This window comes from Styela clava, chromosome 15 (assembly GCF_964204865.1).
Source record: "Styela clava chromosome 15, kaStyClav1.hap1.2, whole genome shotgun sequence".
Taxonomy (NCBI): domain Eukaryota; kingdom Metazoa; phylum Chordata; class Ascidiacea; order Stolidobranchia; family Styelidae; genus Styela; species Styela clava.
Window position 1 is genome coordinate 13,660,211 of NC_135264.1, and position 17,145 is coordinate 13,677,355.

General features: G+C 35.6%; 2 protein-coding genes across 2 annotated transcripts; both read right to left on the minus strand.

Moving 5' to 3' along the window:
• Positions 1–5,527: 5,527 nt before the first annotated feature.
• LOC120334692 (kazal-type serine protease inhibitor domain-containing protein 1-like) lies at positions 5,528–9,615 on the minus strand. The gene is made up of 4 exons (XM_039402199.2): positions 8,789–9,615; positions 7,302–7,448; positions 6,764–6,942; positions 5,528–5,829 (listed from the first exon to the last, which is right to left on the minus strand). The coding sequence occupies exons 1-4, from the start codon at positions 9,510–9,512 to the stop codon at positions 5,680–5,682; spliced, it is 1,200 nt and encodes a 399-aa protein (XP_039258133.2). The 5' UTR covers positions 9,513–9,615; the 3' UTR covers positions 5,528–5,679.
• A 4,441-nt stretch (positions 9,616–14,056) lies between these two features.
• Positions 14,057–16,937, minus strand: LOC120334683 (actin-binding protein IPP-like). Its single transcript, XM_039402183.2, has one exon. The coding sequence runs from the start codon at positions 16,568–16,570 to the stop codon at positions 14,816–14,818; it is 1,755 nt and encodes a 584-aa protein (XP_039258117.2). The 5' UTR covers positions 16,571–16,937; the 3' UTR covers positions 14,057–14,815.
• Positions 16,938–17,145: the final 208 nt, after the last annotated feature.

Here is a 17,145-nt window from a genome sequence, read left to right on the forward strand (position 1 = left end):
CGGTTTCGCCTGTCCGTCTGTGATTCGAATGTTTTAACAATCAAATCTAGTGAGCGAACGGTAGCAGGAAAGCAGATGAGCAATGTGAATGTCCAGGTGATGAGCCATTTTTTGACTTGTATAATTTATTGCCTTACAACTTATCATATCGCCAAAATGAAGTTCAACTACAATAAATCCTTTTAAGCGATGCCTCGCGAACGGCACGATATAAATACCTTTGTGCTGAATAATAATATTACCGACACAAGTATCGAAATCCTTCAGCGAATCCAGAAAAGCGAAAACAGGCCCGCCGGTGACTGCAATGCGCAATAAAAGCGCCAATCGGATGATCACGTGACTCGTGCTATCACATGTGTACCTCTTCGGCTGATATCAAAGTGACTATAAATATAGTCACTTTGGCAGATATTAGTAAAATATCGAAAATCATATCTTGACTTGTACAATCTCGACTTGTACATACTTCCACAATTTTATAAATATATTATTTGAAATACATGTATTTCCTGTACAAATGCATTAATTCCAAATTACACAACGTTCTCGAGATGTCGCCAAAGTTTCATAAAAATTCAATAGCCACGAAAATAATACATACCAGTAAGTTTTAACTCCATTATCAGTACAAATGCGATGCATCAACAATAAAGTATGATGTTCAAATAAATTATGAATAATAAGTTATAATAATAAGTATAATAATAAGTATAATAATAAGTATCGGTAAAATGTTGATGCGCGCATTAGGGAAAGATCAGACGAAATTAGTCAAAATTGAATTGTAATTCCATGCAAGTTATTCTGGTTTCATTGAATTGAACACATCAAGTCGAAATTTAAAAAATAGTGTGTCGCTAAAAGCTACAGTTTCAATCATGAATAAACTGGCAACGAAGATCATATTTATCTGGTGTTGGGAAATCATATTATAATGCAAGAGAGCAATGCTCAAATATAGGGACACGAAATTCGAAACAAAGTAGTACAGGTATGCAGTCTTTTATAGTAGACTACCAGTACCGCAATCTGCTCGACTGACGAGAAAGTATGTATGTATGATTATTTTCCGCATAATGTAACAGTATCTGCATAATTATTAAATAGTGTAAAAGAACGGAACCGCCACAATGTGCCCAATTTTTTATGACGTCATCGCACAAAAAGTAATGAATGCCATAGAGCCCAGAGAAAGAAAGAAAAGTACTAGCCTTCTAGCAAAAAAATACAATCTTTACCCATAAGAAGAAATATAGCAACAGGAACAAAAATATAGTAATTCCGTGTAATTTATCCACAGAACCTTTCAGCAAATATGTGTGTTTCTCATTTTAAATTGCGTTATAAGTTTTGCCCGATTCTAAATCGTGTTCACTTTTTTTGTCCGCTTGTATTATTACTTTTTATGGGTTGGCGCGTACTTGTACATTTCAAACTTTATTTTAAGTTATGCTTGCCTTCCAAGTATCTCTGCATTTTGTTTGTCTGTTTATTTTTTGTGTTGTTTCATTTTATGTCAGAATGCCGAAATAAATTGATTGAATAACAAAACGATCCATATATATGAGAAAGTCTGACCTTGTTCAGAAGAAACGTTACAGAAATCTATTTGTGTTAGTGTGCAGCAAGACTCTTGAATCACTTAGGATAGTTATCTTTACACCCTGCTACAGCATCCTTGCAATATAAGCATACGGAACCACCGGCGTAAAAGAATAGAAGACGGAGAAGTAGTAAGTCCCGTAAAAACCCAATTGAATAGCACAACTTATTTATGTTTCAATAATTTTAATATTTCGTTGCCGTTCAGCAGTCCGCGGCGTATGAAGTTTGCGAACAGCTGGTTTAGAGAGCACATGACAAACTTCAAGGCAGATAAAAGATCGGGGATAGCGCCGAGAATTTTGATTTTGTTATGAAATTCCATATATGTGTTGGTCTGAGTTGACCCCAAAACTTTTGACGCAATGATCTTCCAGGTGTTATAGTATTGTATTTCAAGGTAAGATATGGAAGAAATTGTGAGTATAATGTCCAAATATTATGGCAATACCAAACCTAATTTAGATCCTATATAGGCTGTAATGGAATTTACCAATTTCATGAAGTAACTTAAGTTTGCTTTAAAACTTCAAATGTATAAAATCGAGTAGCATTTTTACGTTTTGGATTAACTGCGGGCAAGGACGGTTCGTCGGTTTCTGTTTTAGCGACAATCCAAGTTTACAATCCAATGATTAACTGGTTTGGTCTATTCATACACAACCGGGACTGGCAGCTATAGACGACTTATCAGCTTAGAATCCTAAATATTTCACACTAAATAAATAATAACAATCCCAACATATATTTTATTGTAATTACGAGAATTTATATTTACCCCAACACAGGTGTATTATAAATTGAATTGGGATATTTTTTTTAATTTTATTATATATATTAAATAAAAAATGTTCTAGACATTTTTGAGATTTCTCAGTTTAATCCTTGAAGTTGACACATGCAATTTGCCGTGGTATTTCACGCACAATTTCACATAGCGTAACCTCAATGTGCACCTGGCACTTTTCCATTAGGAAGTTCCGAGACTTTGAATAATTTTCAAATTACAACCTTTACACAAAACAAATTGTGTCCGAAAACTGGCAATTTGAAGACTATTAAATACTTTTAAAACCGTTTTGAATTAAACCGCTTATTTAAACTACCAATTTACAATTAAAGAAATAATTCTTTCATGAAAACTCACAGGGACGGATACCGAAACCCTCAATATTCTGCTCAAATTGACTATTGCAAATGGAGAATTGATGGCTGACTAAATTTGATGTCATCTAAGAGTTATTCTTTTTCAACATGTGTGATTTTAAAAGCCCATCTTTTTTAGAATTGACATTGACAACTTCGGACCTCTATAAACATTTAAAATATAATCCAATCACCTTCACTAATAATTTATTGGAAAGAGCATCGAGAGCACTTTTGATATATATTAAAAAATTACAGGCAGAAACATTAGTTTTTTATAATTACGATTTTAAAACATCTTGTTTGTCAGGGGGTACCTATCTTCGAGAGTTTGGTATGAACGTATTTTTCATTTACTGGAGTCATACTTGCGGATAGCGGATAATCCGAAATGCACGAGAGGACAAAATTCTCTGAATATATACTAAATACAAATGTCATCTTCACGTCTTACCAATGAACGAAATTTGACTGTACATCGTCAGCCATATCAAAATCCGTCCGCTTAACTACCTCCATATATATTCAACTGTACGTTAATTTACAAGCAGTTGAAGTAGCTAACTCGTAATGTGTCGTTGATGTTGCGGTTTACGACAAAACTTCAACTTCAGATGATAGAAAACATCCGATCTGGTTTGACACGAAAAATATTGCTGTTCAGGGCAAATGGAAAGCAATTGGTTTGTTTGTCTAACTTGGTCACGGTAGTGCTAATGTTTTAGTTCACGCCAGTTTGGCGACAATTATGTCTAGACGACGATTGAGAATAAGGTATGTTTTTGAAAAATGCAAAATATTTAAAACCTAAATCAGAATGACTTATCTACTGATGATACTCTGCAGTTCACTTTATAGAGAAAGTGTGAGTTGGTCTCGCTTTTAATTCGTCTTTGATGCCTTTCATAGGTAATGAACCCCGCGCCCACACATCAAGGTGATGATGACATCTTGTCAAGAGCAACGGCGCCTACATTAATATGCGACAAGACATTATACTTCAGAATTGTCTGTCACCTTTCTGACACGATTTCAGCTTTGACTTAACAAAGATGGCGTAGTTATTTTTAACTGTGTGCAATTATGAAAATATAATCATATATTCATATATCATGTTGCTTAGTTTTACCGCAGATTTCAAGTTGTTTTGAAGTCAAATCATTACTGACATCTGAACACATAAGCCAAGCCCAAACTTTTATTTATCATATATTCCTGAAGCGTACCCACTAACGGAAAACAAAATTTTATTTGTAAGTGAAATAATTTTTTTTTATATTTTATTGAGCTTTCACCAAAACGACCAAGGCGTCAAGGAACACATTTCAAATTTTTATCATAATACTGATTTTTTTCAAAATTTCAAATCGTTGCTGAATAGAAAACCATAACTATCATAACTATGAAATAGTTTTTCTGTTATAAGTTTATTGTACGAATAGCGCTATCGTAAAAGCCAAATCAGCTTATATATTGCTATGCAATTTTTAGAATCCTAAATATATACGTAAAAATATCATTGACACGGTGGTGGTCTCTCTTTCGTCACAGCTTAAATGGATTGAAATCTAAGCAGATGATTGATCGTTTGCAATTTTTCCCAAGAAAATTGTTGTTGGTAATTCGATAGTATGATAATCGCAGTTTAAAAGGATTTCTTATAATACATAAGAATTGTATTAAATAATCTGCAGCACAAAAATTGAATAAACAGAATATAAGATTGGCACAAAATGCCTTCACAGGGACGATAGCTACGACGTTCGTAGAAATTTGTTAGCTTTACAAATATTATTATGAATTTCGGTTTTAATAGATGTTTTCTATTTTACACGTCTGTAATAACCACATCCTATCAGCGACCCTAAGTAACACGAAATTATACCACAAAAATAAATATTGCCAGGGGTCGAATTCCGAAAGTATTTGGAACATATTTTTGTGAAGTATTTTGTTTCAAACCCTGATGTTATTTAGGTCGCGTTGTCACATTTTACACTTCGGAAGACAGAAATAATTGAACGAAATAAAACATTGTAATAAGAAGACTCAAAACTTCAAGAACAAATTCAAGTATTTTATAAAAGTTATACTCGATATTTTAGGAGCACTTTTCTGGAAATGGTTTTCAATCAAGGACGAGAATGTCAATGATGCAAATTACTTCGCCACTCAGCAGGTGGCATTGCCCTTGAGTGCCATATGTTAAGTAATTGCGTTTGAAATAAGTTCATGATCGTAATTTAAACTTGGAAATATTAAAAAAACCGCAACTTTTGAATTATTCAAGAAATTTTGATTTGAGTGTTTGACATTGAAACGTCGCAAAGAGATAGTTTGAAACATGTAGGAAATGACTGTGCAAAGTTTGAAAATGAAAGTGGAGGTTTAAGGTCGTTTGCAATTATTTTTTACCATATTTACTACAAATTATTTTCTATGGGACTAACGCTGTTAGCGACGCTGTTCGTATCGTCTTTTATTTGAGTATTTTAGTCGTTTAGGTTTTTATTTTATTCTTATTTTATTTTGAGGGATGGGGGTCGAATAGCAATATCATTACACTACATATGGTGTACACAACATTGATCTTAAATTACCAGTACTTACAATGGTTGAAGCCGCTAGATGGGCAATACTTCTATTTTTCAAATTTTGAAAAAGATTTGATTTTTCAGATTCGCGGCCTTCGCGTCCATATATTTAAGCTTTGTTCTTGTGTTTGATTCTTAATATTTTTTCCCCAAATACAAACTCGTGTATTAAATATACAAACTTCAATTTGAGAGTGTAATGATTCTTCCATCTTTTCACAGTTGTACTAACAGCGAACAACAGAATCAAAAATTAATATATAACAAAAAAATTTAGACACTCCGATCACAGAAATATTACGATTTTAAATTATTTCAAAGTTGACATAAAGCGTCACAGTCTGTTTATTGTTAGGGTAGCGGAACCGTCAGCTGTCCCGTATTCATTCGTAGATCTGCAAATGTAATCTCCGATGTCAGTTTCTTCAACTTTATCCAAAGTTAGCCAAGTTGTGAGCTGATACTTCCCAGGTCCGCCTCTCATCTGAAAGCATAAAAAGCATATATTTACACAAAAATATCAGTAAAACCGTCATTTTTGTATTATTCTACAGTAAAGCATTGCTTTAAATTAAAATTTTGCGTTTATTTTCATTTGTCGGCATATTTCATGACATGTTTATGTAATAAATATTAAAATTGGATTACGCTAAACACTTAAAACTTTCGGCGCACGACTTTTGTGACCGCAAGATTGCAGACATTGACTCATCAGGATCATATTTCCGAAAAGTGAAAAGTTTGAGCTTTGTTATATGACCTTCGGTATAAAAATTTAGCAAATCGGTCTGATCGAAACAAGTATTACCTCAGTTAGAGAGCATTTTAGTACCCTGAATATTGTTCTCATTTTCCATATATACCAATTGCAGTAAAACAATACCTGAAGACTTACAGGCAGCGGGTTTTGTACTCGTGATCGAGGCAGGTGGTATCGCTTGCTTACGATATACAGGTTGACCAAAAAAAGAGAACCCCAGTATGTAGTATATGTACCAGGTTAGGGTTAGGTCATAATTTTATTCCGAATTTCCTTATTTTAGTTCTATTACGAGTTTGGTGACTGTCTGTGTTAGCCAAGTGAATATCCCCCTTCATATAGGTTTCAGTCTTTTTACACAACTTGATGTAAAATAGTCGAATAAACTTATAGTTATCTGGAGCGCCCCCAAAATTTCATAATTACTTCTACGAAGATGAAAAAAATTTATTAACCACTTGAACTGTTGTTTGTGCTATAATTGTACTCGAAAGGTTCAGTAATCTAGAACATTTTTTACACAAGTTCCAAATAACCTATATTTTTTTTTATTTGGGATCACTCTGTATCTGGTTGAACCAGTCGTTCTCAAACGGCTGGGCGCGGCCCGTTGAGAATCACTGAATTAAACTATCAAACGATTTAAAATGAAGCTCACTTGTGTAACGGCGTGATTTAGGTATCCCGGAAGTTCTATTTCTTCCGTTTTTCGCTTCTCTTTGTTGGTCTTGAACCATTGGATTCTAGGCAGAGGGAATCCCGACGTTTCACATCGAAATGAAACGACGTCCCCCGTTTGCGAAACGGTATTTTGCGGTGCAGAATCAATTGTCGGAACTGAAAGAATAAAAACAAGAGCAATACTGAACGATTGTGCATTACAAATTCATTCAAGGTTGACATTACTAACTCTAGCATTTATAATAGTGATTATCTCTCTATTGTAAACAAATTAAACTCTTCTGGTATTTTATGGGATTAGGTTATTTTCACAACAGACAATAATAGTAATATTGACCGGATTTTAAAATTGAGAAAGGAATATCACAGACAGAAGTAGAATTTGGACACATTTATAATCCATATTTCAGGATCGAAAAAATATGATCGTTACATATCGTTACGAATACTACCATTTTAAAATCTTTGCAGCCATGTTTAGCCCCCAATTTGTTCCAATTTTAAACAAAACTTACCCGTGTTGCATGGACCAGGGTGTGAAATACTGATCGATATTTTTTGCGATTTTAATCTAGCAGCAGATTCTCTGAATTCACAAACATTTTCGTAAGTTGCATTGTTGCTTCCACACACGGTAGTTCGTTCAGTGCAGGAACAAATACCTGTACGTCGTAGAAAATAGAGATTTGGAAGTTAGTGTTTGGGTCCACTGGAATGTTTATCGCTTTATTTACTAGACATACTGGACGGGCAATAGTCATTTCAGAAAAAGATTTCCGAGACCAGTCAATTTTATCACAAATCCAACTTTCTATTCTTACTGTAACCATTTGATTGGCGTTTTGGTTCGAAATGTATTGCCAGTTTTCATCTAATTCAAAACAACACGCTTCAATTGTGCAAAAGACCTGCTTTTGCATTAATAAATTGGCTAAAATATTTGGAACTGGTAAGATATAATCCCTCAGACCAAGACCCAGCAGCACTGCTTTCAGTTACTTCTCATCCACTGGAATGAAGGCGTGAGTGCGAGGGAGTCTACAATTAAAGCACTTTATTTACACACCATGTTTCCAACTTTTCCTTCAACAACGAAATATTTCAATTTTTTGTTTTATCTGGCGTCGATTGAACTGTACTATTTATACATCGCATGAACTTTAACCTTCCTTGTTTGCGATTAGGATAAATTATCGGTAACGTGCGACATGCGTTGTGCCAACAAGACGGAGAACAAAGAAACAAAATATAGCACTCATTTGCAAATTGAGATTTAGAAGTAATTTGTGTACACAATGATTTACTGTGGATCAGACTAATTCCATGATATATCAGATTAGTCTGTATTGAGTTTCATTATCCTAGGTGATTTGGGTGGTTTCCAATCGGCAAATACCCATTTTGTTGTTTTCACTCATAATGTTAGATAGACTACAATCTTGTACATAATTGTTTGCTAGACTTTTTTTTGTCTCATTTGAGCACTTTGGCAAACAAAAATACAACCATTTAAGGCAAAACCTTAACGAAATTCCCAAAGGAATTGTCGATTGTGCGTAACGGACCATATTTCCACCACCCTGAGATAAGTGCCGTACATTTCAAGATACGACCCATGCGTAAAAATCATGACAATCATATCGTCACGTAAATCGCATACTTACTGATATCAGTCATGAAGTACGGTGACCGTGCATTTGAACCCATGTGTATATCCGCGGGTATAATCTATATGCGGGTGCTAAAACCCATGGGTTAGGGTTAGTATGGGTTCAAATATCCGCAAAACAAAAATATATCCATATGTGCAATAGTATGCAGGTGCAATTGTCGTGGGTTCAAATGTACGGGAACCATGAAGTACTATTATCCTTTTATATTTTTTTAATATTTGGAAATTAAAGGGGACGAGCGTAAATGATTCGTGGTATAAATATCAGAAGACGTTCTAATACTGCCAGTAACATTACAATATAAGTGTACAGTCGGATATCAGACATACCTTCAGAATTTCTGTTACTGCCCCACGAAGGAGTTTGGTTTTCGTCGTCAAAGTCCGCTCCGCCATAAGCCGGGATGCATTCCAAGTCGTCGCCGCACGGCGGCAGCCAAATAGGGGCAAATGAAGTCATGTAGCACGGCATTCCAACACCACTCGCGCACTGAGCACAGCAGTTACATTGATCCCGAACAATACCAGAAGGGCAGTGACGTTTCATTACATCAATGGTAGGACATTCCTGCCAAAAACATGTTCTACATTTTCGCTTTGCGACATGAGGGATCCATCCAGGAACGACTGCTTCATCATTTACAAACGCGGCGATATTTTGGGTCGGTTTTTCTTCAGTTTTTAGCTCCTCGTCTATTTGTGGAGGTACAGTAGTTGCTAATGCCGTCGGTTCGTTAGCTAAAGTTTGGAATTTCAAATTCTTTTTGTGATTTTTATGTTTTATTTTCCGACCTTTGTGTTTGTGCAGATTTGAATTTTTAGCACTTGCTTTTTGCGTGGCGGGTAACACTCTACGTTTACGCTCAATTGCCTTTTTAATCTTTGAACTGGTTTGCGTATCTGCTGAAGACTTCTCAACATTTTTTGACTGTGTTAATGCATTTTTTGTCTTCTGTCTCTTTATCTTACTTCCGTGAGACACTTCAAACTCAAGTACTAGAATAAATATAATTGAAACTAGCAATATATACAACCCACAGTTTATCGCCTTCATTTTGCTAATGCGGCACCACCATTATCCACCGCCAGAGACCCTCTTATAAGTCTTTGTAACCAATCAGTCTCATTTCACGGGAACTTGTTATTTGATGTCACTCATCTCACTACGTAGCGATTCTTTTTTCCCATGCCAACGGTTGATGTAAGTTATCGTAAACCGTTCATCGATGTTTTGTGGGAAAAAAGGCGCGTAAAATAGGATAATAAACCAGTTGAGGAGAGATTGTTCAAAATTTCAAGTAGCGTAAAACCATTATGTGAAACCTCGCTGATTTTCAAAATCGATTAGGACATGCAAATTACCATTAAAAACAAAGTAATATAGGGGTGAAATTTAGTACTTTTAATATGCATATCACCGAGATAAGTATTTCCAGGTATTTAATAAATTAATCACGTTTTACAGTTATCGTTAAATTCTGTCAATCATTTGAAAAGTTGTTGCAAACTACCAAAAACAAGATTATGCCGTCATATTTACGCTGTTTCAATCTACATTTCGCCATGTGTCCATTTGGTTGGACTTTGTCCAGACGATATCAGTACATTTTTCTGTACTATTCGTAATGTCCAAACACTTGCCTTTCAAGTCCAAACTGATTTAAAAGCCGCAATTGATTTGATTCATCACCCTAAGGCAAGCATGTTTACCATAGCCTACATCAGGGGCGTAACTAGACGTGTGCGGGTCGGAAGACACCCTTTTGAAATGTGAAAAAAAAGCATTTTTCTGTATCGTACAGAACAATTTTCGTAGCTTGGGACACTTGTTAGGGTTCCATTACCTTTGAACCCACGTACATTTGAATCCACGACAATTGCACCTGTATACTATTGCACCTATGGAAATTTTTTTTACGGATATTTGAACCCATACTAACCCTAACCCATGGATTTTAGCACCCGCATATAGATTGAACCCGCGGATATACACATGGGTTCAAATGTACGTGGGTTCAAATGTACGGTCACCCTTTTTAGGCCCTCAAGACACTTGAAAACTAACGTTTTTCGGCCTAAGATAGGATAAGCGTGCTGTTAGGGTCTAACTTGTCAATTAGAAATTACAGAGCCCCGTTTTAAAATTCCTCGCTACGTCCCTGAGCCTACTATCCTTCTGGAAATTAATTTTTTTTGAAATTACTGATTCCGTGGCTCAATTTATTTGAAAACCATGCTTTTATCTAAGATGTATTTATCATATTTTGACTTGTCGTGGATCTTGAGGTTTTGATCGTGTCGTTTCATGACCGTCAAGTTCATCTGTTATCTGCCACATCCGCCAGATAACGCCAATTTAGTGACCACCATATGTTTTATTAGACAGGTGCTCATGAAAAGTGAGATCATAATTTTTTGACAAAGTGATGGAAGGTGACATGAACAAATTCATTTTCATGTTTTCCAAAGTGATCGAGGTCACAATTGTGTTCCTCAACGCGAATAGAAGATTAGGTGTGGCTCTGGTAAGACATCGTATTCATATCTACCTATACAAAGCTATTTTGGAATATTTTTTTATAATAAAGTGGCCTACGTAATTTTTAATAGTTGTCATTGAGCAATGAGCTGTTTACAATAAGCTGATATAAAAGCTCAAAAAACATCAGTTTAAAAAATAATAATAATAAAAGCAGAACAGAGGAATTTTATTTCAAATATCAAATCTAGGATCAAATAGAATATTTGGGAACAAATATATGTAATAGCCTTCAAGCGAAAAATGCATTCCTTAACCGATGAAAATTTCAAAGCAATTGGTCCAGTATTTGTTGAAAAATGCAATGTCGCAGAGAAATGGTTTACGAATCGTTTATTTTGATGTGACAAATCGAAAAACCGCATATATTATATGCCTCATTTTATAACGATCAAGATATCAACATTACATATTTCAGAAGCAGCGGGTATTTGTTATCTCGGGCTGTCCATCAACCAACCAAACTTGTGTAACATGTATTGATCTAACGCCACGTTTCCAGACCGAGAAGGAATTCCTTGTTGGTAAGTAATTTTTCTCGTTTTTGGAGAAGAATTTTGCTTTGTATTTACTGTAGTGTTACTAATATTCTTTATTTTTTTTTCTCATTCTTGAAAACATAGCAGACTACTTTAAACTGTACGAAAGGGCGAGTGCGACCCTAGCGTTTTGTGACGATAGCAAATGATCCATTAATGAAAAATTAAACAAATAATGAAGTTTTATGAATGAGAAGGGACGAATAAAGGATAGGATAGGATTTACATATTTATCCCGGGGGAGAGGAAAGCCGATAAGACGGCTTATCCATATGGCGAACCACGGCCTCTCGTCCGGTTACCATTCCAAGTCGGGTATGGGATTAGTTTTACTGTATTGTTTGTTTTCGGAAGCATGGACTTGGTGGTGGAGGAAGCCGTAACCACCCAACGACGGCGAGGAGTCCAGCAATCCTCTCGCACATAACCATCCCTGCATGGGATTCGAACCTGCGAACCCACGCAGAGTAATTAGAGGTGCGGTGGCGAGCGTATTCCTAACGCTTAGCCCGTTGAGCCACACCGCCGCGCCAAAGATGCAAAAGGGGGAATTTAACAAAAAATAAGCAATAACTATTAGAAGTTAATAAATTTGAGACCTTGGAAACTAACATACCAAAACGAATGTAGTCTCAGCTTCATGATTTGTAGTCTGCGTCGCATTCGGATTGTAACAAAAATCGCATTTGGTGTTGTTTTGTCATAAAATTAACCAGAAAAATCTTTTGACATATTGTTACATCACTGATGTCACTCAATGGACTAGTGTTGTGGCTGGCTAAGGCAACTAGCAAAGTTGGAAGATGTGTTTGCACAATGAAAGTGTTTTGTATTGCACTATTTACCTATTCTTGGCACTATTGTGGCCCGCGAACAATGCAAAAAATAATTTTGTGGCCCCCGGAGCCGTTAACTTTGGACCACCCTGGTCTATGTATTTGATTTCATTTTCGTAGAATCATTTTCATTTCATATATAATGTTATATATATACATATATAGCGATCATTTTAAGATATGATCAGCTTGAGAATCACATAAAATTCCATATATACGTATGCTAACATTTGCTAAAATATTAAATGTACAAAAAATTGTCCCAAAACAAGCGGAATATCTAAAAACATTTCAAAATAAGCTTGCAAAGCAAATGGAGTTCGAACTTGACATATATATATATTTAAGTATGAAATTTATATCGAGTAGAAGGCTTACATAAATCGGATATTAACAAGGCCCACGTCAAAAAAGCACCCTCTCACAAATAGTAATTATTCAGGTACAATTTTTATTCATTAACGGAATTCAGCGATGTCAGAATTAGCAAACGCGCAATTACTTAAAACGCGGCAAGCGCATACTGCAGTACTGTACTTAAAGGTGGCGGAGTTGTTTTTCTCAAATCTCACATTTTTTTTTTTGCATTCGCGGCGGTGGCTTTCTGCAAAAGATCCCATAAAGCACTTGAGAAAGGTGTCAGTTCTTGGCACGAGAATCCAACCCTAGACCCAAGTTGTAAATTGTCCCCACTTCCATATTAAAGGCACAATGTTCTCATATATATAGTAAAATATATGTATCTGGGATAGACCCAGACTTTACATCCGAAAAATTGCTCACAATGCGTGAAAACAAGTCCACGGCCAATTACACTTCCTCGAACTACAAAACCAATACACACATACCGCAAACATATCTCTTACAAGCGTCTACCCTTGAAGTCGTGTAATTTTGGGCAGAAACGCGATATGTTTGTTTAGCTGTGTACTGATCGGGTAACGTCCTTAAGAATGCATTCTGATAAACGAGCCTCGACGGGTGAATGAAAACGGCATACGTTACTCCCTTTGAAGGAGTCCGTGGTTCGCCGATATGATTGACTTATTTTATCGCCTTTCCTCATTTGCGGTTTCTGTCGGGCCTTGTTTTACTTACTTTATATATCCAATATCCAAAAATATTTGTTAGATTTGATTTTGCCCGCCTTATTTTCAATATTTACATTTCTTTATTCTGGTTATTCACGTTCCATTCACATATTTTCAACGTGTTTTTATTTAAAACATCCTTTCGCCTTAGTAACTGTTATTTGTAGCTTATTGGTTGCTAGTTATTTTTGAGGTGGGGCGCGAGACTTGACAAATTCTAAGAGAGGGTTGGGCTTAAAAAGCTTGACAATCACTATGTATAAAAGCCGTTTAAAATTTGTATTTTTAACCAGTGATGTTTTAACATTGCTTGGTTCAACTGACGACAATAAAGATATACAAACTCGGCTGTTGTATAACATCTTTATTACCTATATATACATAGTTTACTTCCGCAATTCAAATGACTTCTTTTGTCCAATCACAGCACGTTGTACAATTTGGGGGTACAGAAGCGAATCTTACATTGTCCAAAGGGTATCGATGAACAGAGAGTTTGGGCAACCTGGTTTGGAATAGAAATTTACATATTCATCTCGGGGGGAGGGGAATTTAACTCTGAAATAAAATTCAGTTGCTACAATGCAGCATGCTTTTAAGTGATTTTGCTGTATTCAACACTCTACAGTGGTTTTCAAAGATTGCACAACAATAAAAGCACAGTGGGAACATCGATGGATGAAAAGTATAAATAAATATTTTATGGAACATTTTGACACATAAGAGAACTGGGATAAAGATACCAACTCTCGAAGACAGGCTCAAGTAAAAGGTCCTTCAAACGAGAATCTTCAGCGCCAATCCCAAAGATAATTGTGGAAGGTTGTGGTTAGGGTCGTAGCCAGGCGCGGTGTTCTGAAATTTGTAACTGCCAAGTCAGACTGTAAGAGTTAATGGATCCGGGGTTTGAACCCACCTGGCTGTTGTAATGCCATTTTGTAGACTTCGATTCAGGCACCATGCACCATCTAATCTACCGTGGCTTTGTTTTCATCACAATGATCGAATATTTCATTTGATTCAATGGCGAAAAACCATGATAATGAGCAAGTATTGATCAATAAAATGAGACAAATAAACAATGAAAAGCGGAAATCCAAGTAAAATGCAATGCAATAAATAGAGTGATTGGGAGACTTGAACCAAATAAAAATATTGCAATAGTTCAGGGGACCACTGTACCCGATGATAATACTGTTCTTCTTGAACAAATTCTTAATTAATCATAGTTGATGAAAACCTGATGAGGTTTTAATAGTGTTAGCTTGATGGACAAGTCTCTAGAGATGTGGGAGCAATCAATCAGTTCGTAAATTCCTGCTAGTTACTCATAATAGTATCAAATAAAAATATCACACAACTAAAGCTACACCATCACATCTAGCATCAAAATTGCACCTATCCATAGAATTCCATGTGTTAGTTTTAGGGTCATATATTTCAGCAGTATGCAAAACATCCCAAATCGCTTCTCCATCAAGATTCTGCGATTTCATTTTCCCTCCAACTACAACAATTTTTTGGTCCATAACAGAGACAAATGCACCAGCTCTAGCTTGTTTCATTGGTGAACACAATTTCCATGCATTTTTAAACCTATCATACATTTCAACTGATTTTAGAGTTCCTTGGATATCATTATGTCCACCGATTGCATACATGAAACCTTTTAAAAATACCAAACTGAAATATGCTCTTTTGAATGTCATATCGTTAGCGAACCACCATTCATGTCTATCTAAATCATAGCATTCAACAGTTCGCATTTCACATTCTGAAAGTCCAACTCCACCCGCCATATAAATAACATTATCAACACAAACAGCACCGAAACTGTGTCTCTCAGTTTGCATTGTAAAGTTCACGATTTTGCATGCATTTGTTTCAATGTTATAGCGTTCAATGGAGTTTCCAGCCCCCGTTCCGACAAACCCGCCTATTATATATATATCAGTGTCAGTTGCAACAGCTTGGCAAGAGCATCTTGGAACGCAAAGAGATGGAAGATCCCATTTCCATTGTTTCAACAAGGTATCAAAGCATTCCATGCTCCCATATATCATAGAATCTCTTTCACCCCCAATTGAATAAATTTTACCATTTACAGCAACGGCTGCAAGATTAGTTCTTGCTTCACGCAGAGATAATGGATACGGATCCCAAGTTTGACTGAAAGAATCAAATCGTTCAATAAATGAAACAGCATCCATACTATTCGCTTCCCAAGTATATCGACGACTGCTTTTTGGGATGCATCCACCGATTGCATAGAAGCCTTTTTTCGCACTCTGTCTTGGCTCAAATGATTTATCTGGATCAAACTTTTGATGAAAAGATTCTGATGAACCGGATTTTCCACCAAATGATTTACCACCACCAGTTAAAACTTTTACAGCAATTTTTAAACAAATATCAGAAATTGAATAAAGAATATTATCGATTTCTTTTGAAGGTATAAGATTAATTCTTACATGCTTTAATAGTGAGACACAATGTTTTCTTCTTTGATGAACATCATGTGAAATCCATCTAATAACACAGCACATAACATCGAGTTCAGACTCAATTGCAATGTGTTCACTTTTGACAAGATTTGTTAGAACATCAAATGGTAGATTTAAAAACTCATCTTCTAAAATTATTTGATAAAAATGACTTTGCATAAACTCCCAGGCAGTTTTTTCTAAATCTTTAAAGGCATGCTGCTTTGCAAAGCAGTATATTCCAGTACAGTTTGTGCAATCTAGCTGGCTTTTCATGAACTTCACACAAATTTCAATTGCATCTGTAAATTGCAACATATCTGCTGCAATGACAATATCTTCCACAGTTTTGGAATCAATTTCAAGGGTTTTTCCATAAGAAAAATCCAACAACTCACTAAAAACGTCTGGGCATATGTCATACAAAGAAATTGAATACTGATTTTTTTCGTGCATACTCGTTAGAAACATTGCTTCAAAATATCTGCTGCATGCAGCAAGAATAACTTTATGAGCAAAAAACTTCTTCCCTCTCACCTCCAAGTTAACATCACAGAAGTCACCGTTTAATCTCAAATCAGCTAGTTTTTGATACATACTTTTTAGGCGAGAGAATTCTTCCATACTTCTTGACTTATTCGTTTCTTCAATGAAATCCGTTTCTATAACTCGAACAAATGGGTAAAATATGATAATAGGACCCGAAATATCACTTTGCGCTTCGTCTGTAGCTCGTTGTTTTGATTTTGTAGTAAACGACTGATTCGTTTATATGTAAACAATGTGATTAATTCATAATTACAGATGTATTCAGATTGGAATAATAAAATGTTTACCTATGTTTTTTTAAATGTTTTTTTAAAATAATTTGAATCATAAACGTAAATTTGTATAAAATGTTTCATGTAAATGGTCCGCTTATTTTGGTGTGATATGCACGAATGATCGGAGGAGCATATGTGACGTTGCCAGTTGCTGTATTTGCCTTCTTGCTTTTCGTGTCGCCTATTTCTTGGTATTTTGGGATTATCTTGAAGCAAAATGGGATTTGGATTCTATTCCCTGATAGAAGCATTTATACTATTTCTCAACGCTGTCGCTGTTCTGCACGAGGAAAGATTTTTAGCGAAAATGGGATGGGGAACGGACCAAAGCATCGGTGGATTCGGTGAAGAGCCAGGAATAAAAACTCAACTTTT